Here is an 18,231-nt window from a genome sequence, read left to right as displayed (position 1 = left end):
GACTGGTGGTCATCGGGGACCATATGGGATGAAGGTGATTGACCCTGAACCAGTCAGGTGTGAAGCAAATGCCCAACCACTGTACTAGCTCTCTGGCCCCATGTAAAAATGTCCTGGCCTCCAACATCTCTGGCAGTCCAAGAGATCGTTTCCTCTGTCTCCCTGGAACCAGTGTCATATCAGAAACTGCACACACAGCAGCATGACACTCTGTGACCGAGCAAGTGAAGTTCTCCAGAGCAAGAAGGACAAAATAGGGGAAACAGACATCCTGGTGCCCAGAGTCATTGTAGCTGCCAGGGCAGCAGGTCTTGGGGATGCTGATGCTTGTCAGGTGTGAATCCAGAGCACAGATGAAGAGGAAGCTCCCAGCACCTCCCCTGTGGGATACAACAAATCCAATAGAAACAACATAGCAGGATGGAGTAATAGGACAGTAGGTCCAGGTACAGTGGATAGGACTGTCAATCCCCGCTGTCCCATCTGGTCTCCCAAGCACTGAATGGTGCAATGTAGAGTGTAGAGCCAGGAGTAACCCCTAAGAATCACTGGGTGTGACCCTGCCATATCCTCCCAAGACAAAAGAAACTGATTAAGTCAGCTGTGCATCCACGAAACCTCAGAGTTACCCTGAGACATGGCAAGAGTTATGCCTGAGCACTGACTTGGGAGAACTCATTGAGCAGCGGTGTGTGGGTAAATCCAGGTACAACAAAACAAACAAACAAGGAGAAAGTGGCCTCAAACAGCAGAGAGGCACTCAGGCCAGGAACCACATCCCAATGCTTCTTACTGACACTCAAGAGACAGAAGAAACCAAAGCCTGTGTGTCCTGTCACCCCACCCTGTCAGCACATCTCTCTCCTCTCACCTGGGCACAGTGTGTCACTTGGCATGTCACTTGGCATTACCATCATATCCACCCTCTATAATTTCCAAGGGTCAGCAGGAGGCTACAAGTAAACTCCTGGAAGAGAAGTCAGAGCCGTGAGCACTGGAAAGGAGCACAAGCCCTGGCCCTGACCGGAAGTCCCAGCATTAGAGCCAGAAAGCAGACAGCCTCCCCCTTAGGCACAGCTCACAGACCCACCCAGGAAAACACTGACAGATGCTCCTTCCTCTCCAGGGAAAAGAGAAGGAGGCTGGGGTTCAGGTTGCCCATCCATCTCAGGGAAGGCAGGGCAAGCAGCTGACTTGCCGTCTGATCTCTCAGGGCCCTGGGGTCACTCTAACTGAAAATGTTATACTATCGAAACAGAAGTATCTGGCTGAATAGATGGACATTAGGTCCCGGAGACAGAGTAATACAACAACTGGTCCTTGCAAACTGTCCTGGAATTACTCACCCGAACAGAAGGGGCAGCCTCTGGGCCAGGAGAAATCGACAATGGGGAAATGCTCTGAAACCTGACAGGTGAAGCAGAAATTTTTTGGGGGGAAAAATAAAATCACAGAGTTAATAGAGATAGTACAGCTGATGAGGTGCTTTATGTTTAAACAGCTAAACTGGGTTCAATATGCAGGAGTGCGTAGGGACCCACACCAGCACTGCCAGGAACCATGCCTGAGCTACGATCCAAGAGTGAGCCCTGAGCACTTGCCAGCTGTGGCCCATAAATAAAAGTGCAACAGGTGGGGTTCTTGTCTTGCATGTGGCTAACCCAGGTCTGAGTGCCGGCATCCTATGTTTCCCTGAGCACCACTAGGAGTGATCACTGAGTGCAGAGGTAGGAATAACCCCTGAACATTGACAAGTCTTCTCTCCCTGCAGAAAAAAACCCTACAAATTCACTTTTATCACTTGTAGTCCCGCTGATCTTCAATTTGCTCGAACAGGTGCCAGTAACATCTCCACTTGTCCCTGTCTCGAGCTAGTGTAGCCCAATGATACCTGCTCGCTCCAGGAACAGCAAGAGCCTCAGATCATTCATTCAGAGATTTGACGAAGAAATCTGACCATGTAGTTGGTGTGCGGCCACGAGGTCTTCTGACGTCCTGTGGAATCCAGTCAGTAACAGCTCTGGTCCAGCGGTCATCTCTGAATTACATTACATGACCGGCCCATCTGATTTTTGATGCCTTGGCAAACAAGACAGCATCCGTGCTTTTTGACTGTCGACAGAGGTCAGAACTCTGGATTCCTTCTCTCACTTGAGTGAGACATGATATTCCCAGCATAGTTCTTTCTATTCCTCTTTGGAATACACTAATAGTGTTCTCATCCTGTTTGCATAGGGCCCAGATCTCTGAGGCTTGTGTTAGTGCAGGAAGAACGGTGGAATTGAAAAGATGTGCCTGGAGTCGGAGGCTCTTCGTTCTCTTAACCATCTCTTCGATGCTCTTGAATACATTCCACGCTGCTCTCTTCCTCCTGCAAGTCGTTCCTCATGTTGATTTCTTGACCCAGGTACACATACCTGCTGCATTCGGAAATGTTCATTCTATTGAGAGCAGATGAAGCTTCAGGGATCAGTTCGTTTTTCATGAACATCGTCTTGTTGAGATTCAGCTGCAAACCGAAGTTTCCACACTCGTGGTCGATGTCGGTCAGTATTTGTGCTGTGTGTGCAGTTCTGAGTATGTGCCTGTCCCAGGGTGGTGGAGCATAGGACCTCAGGGTCAACTCACTTCTACCTACTTTGAGACCAATCGGGGGCGGCCCTTATGTTTGTAAGGACTGTGGGATTGTGTTAACTCACTCCTCCTTATTACTCATAGTAATATTCATAATGGAAAGTAAACTTATGTCAACAATATGAGAAGGTGTACATTATGCCCTCAAGCCTTAGAATTATAGGACAATTGATCTTGGAGACAGATTGTACACATGTAAGGACTGGGGGAAGGCCTTCACCCAGACTTGGCGTCTTATTAAGCACAGAAAAGAAAATCATACTGGTAAGAAACCTCAAACGATTGACATGTGGGAAGGCCTTCACTCTGCCCTTCAGTCTTACTATGCATTTGAAAAGTCATAGTGGAGAGAAGTCTTATCTATGTAAGGAATGTGCAAGGACTTCACTCAGCCCTTAACCCTTTCTAACCGTATGAAAACGTATACTGGAGAGAAATCTTACTTTTCAATGTGGGGAGGCTTTTGCGTACCTCTGAAGCCTTTTAGATATCCTAAGATGCACACTGCATGAGTCGATCCCTAATAACTATCCTCAAGTTCAGAACAGTGCCACTAGAGAAGACAAATTTTGATGGAAGATAGTGTTTTGTGGAGACGGGGAGCTTTACTGATGGAGTCAGCCTCGGAGGGAGTTTCAGGGGGTGCTGATGCGCTTAAGCACCTGGGTTCCTGGCAGGGGTGACTGATTGCTGTCTTCGGCCTCTTTTGTCCCAGTTCATTTTGTTATATTTAGTTTTATGGTTCTCAGGGATCACTCCTGTCCATAATCAGTGATCATATTGCGTGCTAGTGATCCAAGATAAACTTCTGTTAGTACAGTTTTCAAATATATTCCTGCACAACAGGAGCGAATGCTGGATGCAGGCCCAGGCAGATGTGTCTTTGGGGTTTAGGGCATTCCAGGGTTAAATCTGCAGTGTTCTGGCTGGAAGGAGGAGCCCTAAGGCCAGGGAACAGAGGCGTGTGTGCTGGTGAGTTGTGTAAGTTCACAAAATAAAAGAGTGAGCTGCAGTGGCAATGGCATGCTCTCTCATCCACCACATGCTTTTGGTGACCAGATGCAGTTTATTCCATTCTCCCCACGTGTCTGTTATAGTCTCACAAAGCTACCCATTCCAGTCTCACCCTGGCCCTCATTCCCATCTCCTCCTGTCCTCCAAACTAGTCTCTCCACACTCTGTTTTAGATTTCCTTCTAAATAATCGTTCTCATCAATTTGTGTGGACACAAACTACATGAAGCTTGTAGGGTTGCTGTCCTCGGGACATCTTGCTAAAGATCCCAGAGTATAGATCCGAGACCACAGTTCTCAAGGCACTGTAGTCTTTCCTAACCCTAGCAGGATCCTAATCCAGTTGTTAATTTTGGATCATAAGTGAATTTGTCTATGCTCTTAACTTACAATTCCGTATGATAGCACTTGGCCTATCCTGATTCCATGCCAGGGTAGCTCACAGTTTGCCCTGGGTCCATTAGGACCCTGCATTTGAGGTGCCAAGAACTATGGACAACTGAGGATTTAGTGTCTCGAGAAAACAGATGCCCAGGAGTTAATATTCATCGGAGTTAAAGGACTTCAAAATTCCAAAAGCATAGACTTAACTGTCTTCCTGTGTCTCTACAGAAAGGACATTGCTATGAAGTAAACTATGCAAAAAGGAGAGGTGAAGGTGAAAAGCAATATTTCAACTACCAAACACATGGGGAGGTGCAGGGCACTCGGGAGGGCACTTCGGTCCTGCCACAAAGTCTGCCTTCACAGCCGCCCTGCCGCCGGGCGCCAATTCCTCCTCTACCCACAAAACCAATGGCAGCCCGAGCCAGGCAACCAAAGCTATAATAGAAAGGATTCCTGAAGGGCCCTCTGTGACATCATTTCCGCTTCTGCCAGGGGCCTTAAAGGGCCATGGCTAAGATTTAGAGTGCTATCACAGTCCCTCAGGAAAAACGTGGGTGGGTTGATTGAAGGTAAAATAGGCAGGTAGGTACAAGACACCTGATGCTGGGGAATTAAGATGGGGTGAGAGCAGTGACTCTGAAGCCAGCCCTGGAGATGCAGACAGAAACTAGCCTAGCAGCAGTCCAAAGAGCTGGACAGACACTGGAAAGGGGAAAATGCTGGAAGAACACAGTCTTTGGAAAAAGCCCAACCAATGGACTCTTGCCTACAAGGGAAACCACAGGAGGCAGTTTCAGAAACACAATTTCACATCCAGAGGATGGGGCAAGAGGTGCACTCGGGCAATCTGGGTTCACACCTCAGAATTCCGAATGGTCCCCTGAGCATCACCGAAGTGCAAGAAAGAAACAGCACTGTAGCACTGTCGTCCCATTGTTCATCTATTTGCTCAAGTGGGCACCAGTAACATCTCCATTGTGAGATTTGTTGTAACTGTTTTTGGCATATGGAATATGACACATGTAACGGGCCAGGCTCTGCCGTTCTTGTGAGATATGCTCGGTACCTTATCGGGCTCTCTGAAAGGGGTGGAGGAAGACAGAAATCAGTATACATTAGGAAAATAATTATTTTACAGGCAAGAAAGAACAAAGTATTTACACTGATGATTAGTGACCAAAGTTGACCGTTTTTATGATACTATTTACTGAAACTCTCTGCAAGTTTGGGAGCTGAAGAAGCAATCTCTTTGGCCAGAGTGATAGAACATTGGGTAAGGTGTTTGCCTTGCACGTGACCAGTCCGGGTTTGATCCCTGCATCCCATTTGATGCCCCAAGTACCGCCAGTAGTAATTCATGAGTGCAGAGGAATGAGTGACCACTGAGAATCACTGGGTGTGATCCAAAAAGCCAAAACAAAATAAGAAACGATCTCTTTATTTTGGTTTGTTTGTTTTTAAGACTACAGTCAACGGCACTCGGTGCATACTCCTGGCTCTGTACTCAGGAACCACTCGTGGTGGGGCTCCAGGGACCATATGTGCACATGGTATTGAACTAAGGCCATCCCCTTGCAAGGCAAGCACCCTACCCACCGTACCACATCTCCACACTCAAACAGCACTTTCTTAAGGAACATATACTACCAGGAGTAAACCCAAAGTTCCTACGGCTACCTGCTGCAAATGCCTTCTCCCGTACTCGTGTCTATCCACTGAACCCGTCTCTAAGGCCCAGCTTGCCCTGCCATCCCATCCACACGGTGGCCTTCTTTCTATGAATTGCTGGAGTACTCACTGTATTGTTTGCCCGTGATCTTCCCATGTAAACACTAGCAAACTTTTTTTAACAGACATAGTCAGTTTTTGTGAGTCATTTTCATAAAGACCTTTTTAAGTTTCATTTTTTAGTAACTACAGAAAACTTCAATGAAATTATCTTATAAAAGTTTCCATGTCTGGGGCTGACTTTACATCGTATCACAATATTTTTATTCATATTACAGAGATGTTACTGAACATCACTCAATTTATCAGCGCTTTTAAGTTTCATATATCTTAAACTTGCCATTTAGATCACCTCTGTTCACAGCCTTCCTATCTAAATGAGGATCTGGTAACTCTCCCCAGCATCATTCAGCTACCAAAGTCTAGCATCAGGTCCAGACAGCTCTTTCTCAGCATTCCATACTTCTAAGTGATCTTCAGAGGCCACTCCATACTGATCATCTCCTGTGTACAGTGCAAAAAGAGTTTCAAGCAGCTATCATTGAAAAAAAAAGTAACTATTCCCAAGTTTTAATTCAATGATCTTGCTGTTTAATGTATTAATTTTAAAAGCAAACATTACTATGTGACAAGTTTGGATGTTTTTCATTTTGATAACTGTATTTCAGTGTAACTGGCATTATTTGTAGATATGTACTTTATGCACCAAAAACTATTGTTCTGATAAGGGATTCAAAGCAGTAAAAAAATCATAAGAACCCAAGATCCAAGGAGCTACAGAGCAAAACACCCTGTTTGGTTTATTGATCCAATGAGAGAATTAGCAACACTTTATTAATTACCTATTGTATTAGTCTGAGCAAGCTGAAATGACTGTTTTTAACCAAAAAAATGATGACTTCACACAGTCCAATCTAATGACAGGCCCAACATATAAGCCCACTAATAATGAATCAAAACATGGCTGCACTGTGAAGGTCACTTCCTGGAGAAGTTAGGACTGATGAAGTGGTAAGAAGAGGCCAGCACACAGCAAAAATACGTCAGAAGACAAAGTGAGCAGAGGGGATTACCCACTTAATTATCCCGAATACAAATGGCCCAGATACACTGCAAGTCTTATTGTTTTCTATGAACTAACAGTGATCAGAAACTTTATTAATTAATCAAACACCCTTTCCCAAAAACTTTATCAATGCTTCATTTCTCCCCCAAATTAATAACATAATCTGCTACTTTATACTAAATAGCCAATTTTAAAATCAAGATTGAAGCCAGAAAAAATGCCTTATATTTATATGCCACATCCGTGTGCCTAATGTTCAAAAGGCACTTTATAACTTCACTGTATCACTGTCATCCTGTTGTTCATCAATTTGCGTGAGCGGGCGCCAGTAATGTCTCCATTTGTCCCTGTCGAATGCCAGTGTAGGCTGATGGTATAATGGGGGCTTTTCAGGGTCAGGAGAATGAGGACCGTCATTGTTACTATTTTTGGCATATCAAGTACGCCACGGGTCGCTTGCCAGGCTCTCACTTTATAACTTACAAAATAATTTCACAGCCATGACTCTACTAGATCCGAATCACATCCCTGCAAAATTTGTGGGGGATATCACAATTCTCCAGATTGAAAAACATACATCCAACCAAAAGGACTCACAGAAGGGCTGGAGTGATAGCACAGCGGGTAGGGCATTTGCCTTGCCTGGGTTCCAATCTCAGCATCCCCTATGGTCCTCTGAGCACCGCCAGGGGTGATTCCTGAGTGCATGAGCCAGGAGTGACCCCTGTGCATCGCCGGGTGTGACCCAAAAAGCAAATAAAGAAAAACCTCTCCATTTATTTTCCTATGACTACAAAGGCATGAGAAATGACACGCTTTCCACATTTCTCACATTTAATTTCTCTCTAGTATGAAATCGCTTGTGCTGATTAAGGCTGTCTCACAGTCCTTACATTAATATGGTTTCTCTCAAGTGTGAATTCTCCTATCAGTAGTAAGTATAATACTAAGGTTATACTACTACTGTATAATGCCTTATGTATGTCAGGCCTTCCCAGTTGCCTGACATACATAAGGCTTCTCTGCACCGTGAGTACCCATATGTGTTTTAAGGGCAGATGATCAAATGAAGGCCTTTCTACATGCCTTACATTTCTAAGGTTTCTCGACAGTGTGCATTCTGTTATGTCTAGTCAGCTGACTATTTGAGAAAGGTCTACGCACACTCCTGACATACAAAAGGCTTCTCTCCCAAATGAGTTCTCCTATGTACAGTGAGCACTGAGGATGAGCTAAACGCCTTCCCACATTCCTGACACTACTAAGGCATCTCTCCAGTATGACTTCTCATATGTTGAGTAAAGACTGACTGCTGAGTGAAGACCCTTCCACAAACTTTACAATTATGAGGCTTCTCTCCAGTGTGAATTCTCCTATGTACTGTAAGATATGAGGACATGCTGAAGGCCTTCCAAAACTCCTGACATACATAAGGCTGGGATTTCTACTATGTACAGTAAGATACGTGGATCTGCTAATGGTCTTCCCACACTCCTGACATACAAAGGGCTTCTCTCCAGTATGAGTATTCATATGCCTATTGAGACCTGATAAATCAGTGAAGGCCTTTCCGCATGCCTTACATTTATAAGGTTTCTCCCAGTGTGAATTCTCCTGTTTATAGTAGGCACTGAGGATCTGCTAAAGTTCTTTCCCCACTCCTGACATATATAAACCTTCTCTCCAGTATGAGTATCCATGTGCCCTTTAAGGGCTGCCAATCAAGTGAAGGCCTTTCAACATGTCTTACAGTCACTGTTTCTCTCCAGTGTGATTATCCTTGTGCACAGAAAGGCTTGAGTGATAAGCAAAGACGTTTCCACAGTCCTGACATGAATATGGTTTCTCTCCAGAATGACTCTTTCTGTGATGAAAAAGATTAGAGGAGCAAGTTTAGACCTTCCCATCCTGACATGAGTAAGTTTTCATTCCTGTATGAATTTCCCTGAAGACACCAAGTTGTGAGCACAAGGCAATGGCCTCTCCACATTGCTCATATGCATGAGGTTTGTCTGCAGTGTGATCTCTATGATGTATAATAAGATTTGAGGGGGAAGTGAAAGCTTCCCCTCAGTCCATATACATAAACAGTTTTTCTGAAGTTTGCAATCTTTGCACTGAAACACTGCGATGACACCTGAATCAAAGTTTGTTCTCCCTGGTAACAATCCTGGGGATTCTGTCTATTGGGGGCTTCAAAGGGAACATTATTCTTAGACGGGGTCAGTCCATGGTGACTTTACTTATGCGAATGTCAGCATGCGGGACTCACCATAAACGGTGCTCCTCTCTCACAGTCCTGGTGCTGCTGCCTTGAGGGTTTTGTGTCCAGAAACTGAGGAGAACAGACTGTGAGGAGTTTTTCCCAGGGGAAAGCTTCTTCACTGTGAGGTTGATCTCTCCACTCTGATCACCATCAGAAGACATTAGGCCTGTCTCGGCATCCCCATGGTGCAGAGGGCGAGATTGCTTACTCTGAGACAGTGTCACACAGTGCAGGATCAGAGACATTCCACTAGGGCTGTACAAAGCAGAAGAGGATTCCAATGACTGCTCCATTCCTTCATAGTCTCCCTGTCAAGAGAAACTGAGACCAACATTACCACCACTAGGAATGCAATTTCTGACAGGTGGATGGATGTTCTATGGGATGACCCAATGTTTCCACATAGTGACTGCACTTAATTGAAGGCTGCACCATCATTAATTAGTTTAAATTTTTTCAATTCGATAAACACAGACATAAAATGGAAATAATACTGTCTGCAGAATTTCAAAGCCGTAGTTTCCAACAAAATAAAATACACCCGAGTCCTGGTTTGTTTGTAGCACAGTGTGGAGCCCCGGATCCGTGTGTTAAGGCAAGGCTGAAACGCAACACAGCAAGATGGACCATGGGAGCTACTGTAAACATTTCACCACAAATAAATCCTCTCCAGGATCAGTGAGGTTTTTTGTTCTTTTTTGGTTTGTAGGTTGTATTTATTTGAGGTGGACCACACCAAGCGGTACCACGGATCACTGATGGTGGGTCCCATGGAACATTGCTGGGAATAGAACCCAGATTTCCATCCTCTGGAAGGCAAGGACGCCCCAATACTCTATCACTCGTGGCAACAAAATAATTCATTTAAACAATTAACTCTCCTGCCTTCTTTCAATTCATTGAAAGATCAGAATATTTCTTCGAAATTAAAGGTAGTAGGAATTGGGATAAGAATGCTAGAACAGTGGGGAGGGTATTTCCACTGCATATGGTGGACTCGGTTTGAATTCTGGCATCCCAGATGGTGCCGTTAGTACTTTCCCGCGTTATATTCCTCAGTGCTGAGCCTGAAGTAACTAATCAGCATCACCGTGATTGAATGAAAAACAAAACCAAGAAATAATAATAACAGCAACAATAATATCCTTAGATTTTAAAAGGACTGATTTTAGCACCCAGTAAGACTAGGGTCCCTCTACTCACAACAGTAGGCTACAAAGTTCCACCCTGCAGTGGCCAGAACTCCACTTTCAAGTCACATTCTAGATTCAAGGAACTATCCTGTCAAAATATTTATATTCAACATGCTAATCTTACCAATTCACTCGTTTTTGGAGACTCAATTCCCAAATCAAATTGTTGCAGTGAAAACCCCTGAAGCTACGATTTCCTTTCTGAAATCAAACATAAAACACAATGAAAGAGTTAGTAGTGTTGGGGCTGGAGTGATAGCACTGTGGTTAGGGCATTTTCCTTGCACAAGACCAACCCAGGTTCGATTCTCAGAATCCCATATAGTTCCCCAAGCACTGCCAGCGGGAATTCCTGAGGGAATGATCCAGGAATAACCCTTGAACATTGCTTGGTGTTATCCAACAAGAATGAAAAAAAAAAAAGAATCGGTAATGGAAAGTATTTGAAGGACATCCATTGTGGGTAATGCTGGGAGCAGTTTGCGAATCCACGAAGGAGTGTTTTGGGTTATGTTTTTTAAACAGGCCTGGTGATACCTAGGAACATATAAGATGTCAGGGTTTTAACCTATGTCTGCCATGTACAAGACAACTACACTTCCGGCTGTAATAGCTCTCTGTCTCAAATCAGCAATTTTTCATAGGCTCATGCATTCACTCTATAAACAGAAAAGTAAAAGACACTTCTTTTTTACTTCTTATTTTTTTTGCTTTTTGGTTCACACCTGGCGACTCACAGGTGTTACTCCAGGCTCTGCACTTAGGAAAAGCTCATGGTGGTGCTCAGGGGACCATATGGGATGCTGGGAATTGAACCCGTGTTGGCCACGTGCAAGGCAAACGCCCTACCTGCTGTATTATGGCTCCATCCCCACAACAGATATTTCTTAGTGGATTAGATAGAATAGCAGGGAGGGCACTTCCCTCACATGAAGCTGACAGGGTCTGATCCCTGAGTACCACCAAAAGTAACCTCTTAAAACTTCCAGGAATAAACACTGAAAATTCCGAGGCTCAAAGTCAAAAATAAATTTAATATACTGACAAAACATGCTAATGATCTGAGGGCAAAAATAAGCATGAAAGAAAGAGTAGAGTGGTAACTAGATTCCCCTGAAAGGGCACACCATCAGTGCAGGCTGAACAACAGAACGGTGAAGCACAGACAGTTGACCAATGGCTGTGAATCCCATGAATATTCTACATACCTGACAGGTAAGGAAAAATGAGAACAAAGCCAAGAAAGGAAAGAACAGGATCTTTCTATGACAAGCAGTTCGTGAAATTAAGGGCACAGTGAGCATGGCACAGACACCTGTATCCAGGAGCCCGAGGCCTCTAGGGTCAGCAGCGTGACTCACATGAACTCAGGCATCCACACACTTCCCAGGGCCCGAGCCACGGAGGGTCCTCAGACACTTACCTGCACACATGCCTCTTCTCCCTGGGCTCAGGGCTCCTCCTTAAAGCCAGGAGATCAGCACAGGCTTCACCCCAGGAACTCCTGTCCTGATAGAGAAATGATATTGGTAACAAGCCAAGCCAATGTGTCCCAAACAATATAAAACTAATTCCTAAAAGAGCTTGAACAGAAACTCCACTTTTGATATGCCCCAAATTGGTAGTTATCAGTCACAGAATTCCGAAGTTTCAATTTCAGTCTGAAATTCTTATGCTGAAGCCCCCCCAAAAGCACAGAAAGTGACTCCAAGCACTGAAATACAACAGCAACTGATGACGTGAGTCCCTAAAAACAAAATGAACCCATGCTCAGAGCGATAGTCCAGCAAGGTGGGCACCTGATGACACACAGAGAGAGGTTTGATCCCTAGCAACCATACAGGCCAGGAGCACTGCCACGAGAAATTCCTGAATATACAGCCAGAGTGACCCCTGAGAACTGCTGTGTATATGCCCCTCACACAATCAAAACTGAAAACAAATAATAACAAATGATGTTGCAGGCCAGGTACAATAGAACACCTGCCATATAATTGCTGACCCGGTTTAGTCCACAGCACCCCCATGGGCCCCTGTGGTCGTACAAGAAGTAGATTCATCTAGCAATGGAAGGAAATATTCACAGGAAGCTTATCGATAGTACAGCACGTGGGGGGCTTTCCCATGCTCTTGACGGTGCCTGGGTAGACACCCTGCATCCCAGAAGCAAGCCTGATGATTGCCAAGTGTGGCCAAATAACAAAAACAAACAAAGAGAAATGAACATATGAAAGTTATCAGCATTGCTGTCAATAATCCTGGCCCATCAGAACCAGTGTCCCTGGGGAACACAAAGCGCAGCCCTGCTCCCAGGCTGCTCTCACCGAAGGCCAGTAGGTGGTAGCAGGTCTCCAGTGGCTCTGAGCACATCCACTGTGGGATAACAACAAATACAATAGAAAACAAAGCGGCAGATGGAGTTAAACTACAGCGGGTCCAGGGACAGTGGGCATGACTGTCAATCCCCACTGTCCCATATGGTCCAGCAAGCACTGCCAGATACAACATTGAGTGCAGAGCCAGAAGTAACCCAAAAGAATCACTCGTTGTGACCCTCCCATTACCTCACAAAACATAAGGGAATACCATACCAGAGATGGGGTGGGGTGGTGGGGTATGGAGTGGGGGGTTGGGAGGGATATAGGGATCATCGGTGGTGGAGAATGGGTACTGGTGGAGGGATGGGTACTCGAGCATTGTATGAGTGAAAATATGCAAATATGTTAACTGTATCCTCACGGTGATTCACTAATTGAAAAAAATTTTTTTTAAAAAGAAAAATATTGCATAGATCAAAGTACAGTCACTTTGCAAAGAGAAGTACTGTAAGTGAAACAGATATAAAGCACACAGTCATTCCTGTCCTAAAATATAATGATCACTAAATGTTTCTGAAAAGAAAAAAAAATGAAACTGAAGAGCCATTTTATTTTATTTTTTTTTGCTTTTTGGGTCACAGCCAGCAATGCTCAGGGGTCACTCCTGGCTTTGCAGGAATTACTCCTGACGGTGCTCAGGGGACCATATGGGATGCTGGAATAGAATCCGTGTTGGCCGTGTGCAAGGCAAACGCCCTGTCCGCTTTTCTATCTCTCCAGCCCCGAAGAAAGTCTTTAATCCATGCCACCCGATAGGGTCCCTGAGATCTGGTAGGAATAATTGAGCACTGAGTTAGAAGTACTCAATGAGCACTGCTGGTTGTGGCTAAATCCAAATAAAAGGAAACCAACAGACAAGGACTGGAAGTCCCCACACTGGATCCAGAAAGGCCCTGACCAGCATCACCCTCAGGCACAGCTCAGAGACACAACCAGAAAAACATTGCCAGATGTCCCTTCCTCTCCAGGGGACAAAAAAGTGTGTTGTAATCCACGATGCCCTTCGCTCTCAGGGAAGGTAAAACAAGCAGCTGATCTGCTGTCCTGTTCTTAGGGCTCTTGGGTCTACCCTAACTGAAAATTCTAAATTTCTGTACAAACATAACTAGCTGAATAGGTAAAAATCAGGTCCTGGAGTCAGGTCAATAAAACAGGAAAAGGTGGGCACTGGCCTTGCACACTGCTACCCGGGCTTGACTTCCCTCATCCCTACAGTCCAGAAGCCCCACCAGGAGGGATTCCTGAGTGCAGAGTGAGAAGAAAGACTGGGCAGACTACTGGTGGATGTGATCCCAAAGAAAAACACACACTCAAGAAATGTGAGTTGTGTACTTAGTAGGAAAAAATACATTTACTATCACAACCTCCTGGAATTTATCCAGAGTAAAAACATTTTTATGATGGCCTCAGTGATAGCACAGAGCACAGGGTGCCTCCCTGACATGAACTTCAATAAAGTTTCAATCTCTATCAGATGGAAAGTGTTCCCACGTCTTGCAGGGGGTGACCAATGAGCAAAGCAAGCAGTGACCCATTAGCATCGCAGGCAGGACCAACTGAAAATGAACCCATTATACTGTAGCAGTCTGTTTTGAAGGCCAGGGCCCGTACTCCTGGCCTATTTCTTACCCCAGAATTCAAATTCTATATAAATCCTGTGAACCCTCTGATAAGAACAGACTGGCATGTCGGTGGAGGCTAGGACAAGGCCCAACTGGTACAGTTCATGGCACAGCTTTGGACACCTGGCAGCTTCTGGTGTGAAGCTGAGCTGAAAACAAGCTGTGATTTCCAAGGTTTGCATCCATCCGACTCAACTTTACACCCTGAAATCTTGAGTACTGCTGGATTTGAGATCGCCACACACCTCCCCTCTGACAAAGGCACAGAGAAAGTCATCTGCCAACAGTGATGTGTGAAATCCAGCAATAAATCTCAGGGCTCAAATCTTTGGTTTGTTTATTTTTGGGCCACACCCTGGCCCTGGGATGCTCAGAACTTATAGGTAGAGTTTTCATAGATTACGTCATTTTACTCATTCAGTTATGTGACCCTATGTAAGAAAAGTAGGCGGAACATGCATTTGGCCCAAAAGAAGTCTAAATTATGAATGTCTATAAATTTGCTCAGACACTCCAACCCCTTCGTTTCCTTCTGACAGCCTCTTCTTGGAAGTTTTCCAGCATGTTCACCTCTAAGAACGTCCAATGAAGGTATGAACAGAGGGGCAGGAGAGAGCACACCAGGCTGGAGCACTTACTGGCCACATGAAAGCTTGGGGACCTTCACCAGTACCCACTGGCACTGCTAATGTGAACAGAGCAGGGCACAATCCTCAAGCACGGCCGTTGTTTCCTAAAATCCCAGTGCGTCTGCTCCCAAAGTAGTGGGACAGACCTAGGGAAAGGAGCTCAAGGGCTGAGCACCTGCTTTACTGGTGGGGGACATGGCACGGCTCCCCTATATGGAGAGACATACGGACAGAGGGGAAGAGTCCCTGATCAACACCAAGTTTGTAGCAAAAAGGGTGAAACTAAAAGATGAGGTTGGATAGAAGCCCACAGCAGCCAAAAAAAAGTTTGAGAGACGCTCGACAGTGCTCAGGGAACCCTATGGAATACTGGGGAACAAACCCCTCAGCCAAATGACAGGCAAGTGCCCTATATGCGATGCACAGGAGTTATTCCTTGATCTTCACTGAGAAATTCTACTGGCGGTGCTCAGGGGACCTATGGATGCCGGGAATTGAGTGCAGGTTGGCCGCATGCAAAGCAAATGCCCTACCAGCTGTGCTATCACTGCAATCCCATCGGCTTTTCTTTCTTTTTGGTCTTTTAGGCCACATCTCTCGATGTTCAGACACTCCTATGCGGAATGAGAGGATTGAACCCAGGTCCGTCCTGAGCAAGACCAACACTGTCCTGGCTGTACTAAGGCTCCCGCCCCTAGAGTGAGACATTTATAACCTAGTGCAACAAGTCCCTGCAAAACCCGTTTCTGCAAGTACTCACCAGAACAGAAGGGGCAGCCTCTGGTCCGGGAGAAATACCTCCGTCAATGAGAGATTGCTCTGAAACCTGACAGGTAAAGCAGAAATGATTTTTCTGGGGAAAAATAAAATCAGAGAGTTAGCAGAGATAGTAAATGGATAGGATGCTTTTAGTTCAAGCAGCTGAGCCCAGGTTAATATGCAAGAGCACATAGGTTTCCCCAACCCAGCACTGCCAGGAGCCACACCTGAGCTAAGCTCCAAGAGTGAACCCTGAGCACTTACCACCTGTGGACCAAAAACTATAATTATTAATAATAAAAATATACTGTGTGGGGTTATTTCTTGCAAGTGTCTACCCAGGTTTGATTGTCGGAATGCTATGTTGCCCTGAGCACCACCAGGAGTGATCCCTGAGTGCAGAGGTAGGAATCACCCCTGAAAATTTTCATGTGTTCCCTCACTATTATGTAAAACAAAGAAATAAATGTGTGGTGACCAATGGTCATCCTAGATTTTATTATGGTACATCTAGGGGTACATCCTGGAAGTGACCAGACTATTACCTGCAACATTTGTTTGCACGAACCCCTCTGGTACAACACAGCCCAGATGCTACACCCGCATGCACCAGGGTCTCTTACAGCTCCGCATCTCCCAGGATTCCAAAACCTACCACATGCGCAGGGAACCCGGGAAAATCAAACGTTAATCCACACATTCCTGAGTCCCCGGCCAGTGCAGAGGGCAGTGCACTGGGAGAGCACCTGCCGTGCACGGGGCTGACAGGACTGAGCCTGACATTCACAGGACCCTGAGTCCCGCCAGGAGAGTCCCCTGGTGCAGAGCCAGGACGGACACTGAATTCTGCAGGATGTCGGTCAAAAATTACAAAACACAACATAGGTTTTATTTAAAAGAGAGACTCGCCCCCTCCCTTTCCTGGGGAACCGTCCCTTTGGCCCCGACTCCATAATCACCACAATGACGGATGTGGCCCACAAAGGATCGGCCCGGGAACATTCCCGGGTGACCCCCCAGTCCCAGCCCGTGACCCCCGGGGGCTCCGAGTGTCCCTGCAGGAACCAATGGCGAGGCGGCCTTGCACACTCCACTGACCTGCGGGGAAACTGGGGAAACTGAGACTCGGTCTTGTCTTTCTCTTTGGTTGGGGCTTGAGCAACAGGGCAGAGGGGAGGGTGGGGCCTTGACCCAACCCATGGGGTCCCCAGACCCCCATAGCATCCCAAGCACAGAGCCCGGGGTCGCCCCGATCCCCACTGGGACTCGCTCCTGCTGGCAGCACTGAGGTAAGTTCCCTCAGAAACCCCCTCGTCTCCCTGAAAGGGCAAACCTCGGTAGGACGGTGGGGCCGCCGCCCCCTCCATGGCATGGAGTGACCCCACGGGGTACCCCCTGTCCACCCAGGGCACCACCTTCCCTCCAACTCCGGTCCCAGAGTCTGACAATGGCGGCCAACAGGAAATGCTGCCACCCTCACTTCCGCCGGAGTTTTAAAGGGCCAGACTCCAACTATTCCTGACCGGGTACTTGCTCTCAGGAAAGTTGATTTTCTTCCGTTTCTCATCTTGGATCAGGTCAGCAGGAAATCTGTGGGGTCAACAACTACCAGACAGACAAATTATGAAGCCAAAGTGTATATGTTTTCACTAAGCAAATAAAATCCACAAGGATTTCCTTGCAAATACCCACCAGTAAGTGCCCCAACCCTGACCCCCAACCAACACCACAAAAAACAATGCTCAGAAATCACTGGGCGTTAATATCCAGATATCATAATGTTTTCTGTTCATTGACCGTTTTTGGGGGGCATGTTCCGTTTTGCCGAGCACTTTTCCCTGACTGCTCAGGGATCACTCCACACTGGGCTCGGGGAACCCTCTGGGATTTTAACCATGGATCCTGGGTCAGCACCTCCCAGCCTGACTGTCCTGATTGTTGTTTACATTGCACTGAACTTCCAATTGTTGCAGGAGCTCCAACTGTTCATGTATTCAGTTTACAGGAGTGAGCTAGAAACTAAGTGAATCACATGCCCAGAATTAGTTAAACTAATTTTGTGGGTGACCCAGAATCAGGCTTAGAAATTGGTGAATGGAAAAGTATTATATGTGTAATCAATATTCCTTTATATGTGTCTGTGTGTGCTCATAACCATTGGTGTTCTCATGCTGCTCCTAGCTCTGTGCTCAGCAACTCTTCAAACAGTGCTCAAGTTCGACTATGCACTGAATTGAAGTGGGATCTAAAATGGATCAGCCACATGAAGGGAAGGTCCCTTCCCTGCTCTGTAATGAGTAGTCATTTAGTAGTTTGGTAGTGGATGAAATGCACTGTAGCACTGTCGATGAGCACTGTCAGTTGCTCATGAATTTGCTCGAGCGGGCACGACTAATGTCTCCATTGTGAGACTTCTTGTACTGTTTTTCGCATCTCAAATATGCCACGTGGAGCTTGCCAAACTGGCAGGACACTCTCAGTAGCCTGCCGGGCTCTCCGACAGAGACGGAGGAATCGAACCCAGGTTGGCCGCTTGCAAGGCAAACGCTCTACTGG

At 46.0% G+C, this 18,231-nt stretch overlaps 1 protein-coding gene across 1 annotated transcript in view; it reads left to right on the top strand.

Moving 5' to 3' along the window:
* Positions 1-16,072, top strand: part of LOC129403386 (uncharacterized) — a 47,766-nt gene extending 31,694 nt beyond the window's left edge. The window contains exons 6-8 of the mRNA XM_055130818.1: positions 2,408-2,546; positions 14,827-14,878; positions 15,504-16,072. Coding sequence (XP_054986793.1) covers positions 2,408-2,546; positions 14,827-14,878; positions 15,504-15,619 — 307 coding nt within the window. The 3' untranslated portion in view covers positions 15,620-16,072. The remainder of the gene's footprint in view (positions 1-2,407; positions 2,547-14,826; positions 14,879-15,503) is intronic.
* The last annotated feature ends 2,159 nt before the right edge of the window (positions 16,073-18,231 follow it).

This window comes from Sorex araneus, chromosome 3 (assembly GCF_027595985.1).
Source record: "Sorex araneus isolate mSorAra2 chromosome 3, mSorAra2.pri, whole genome shotgun sequence".
Taxonomy (NCBI): Eukaryota; Metazoa; Chordata; class Mammalia; order Eulipotyphla; family Soricidae; genus Sorex; species Sorex araneus.
The sequence above is the reverse complement of the archived record's forward strand: the minus strand, read 5'-3'. Positions and strand labels throughout refer to the sequence as shown.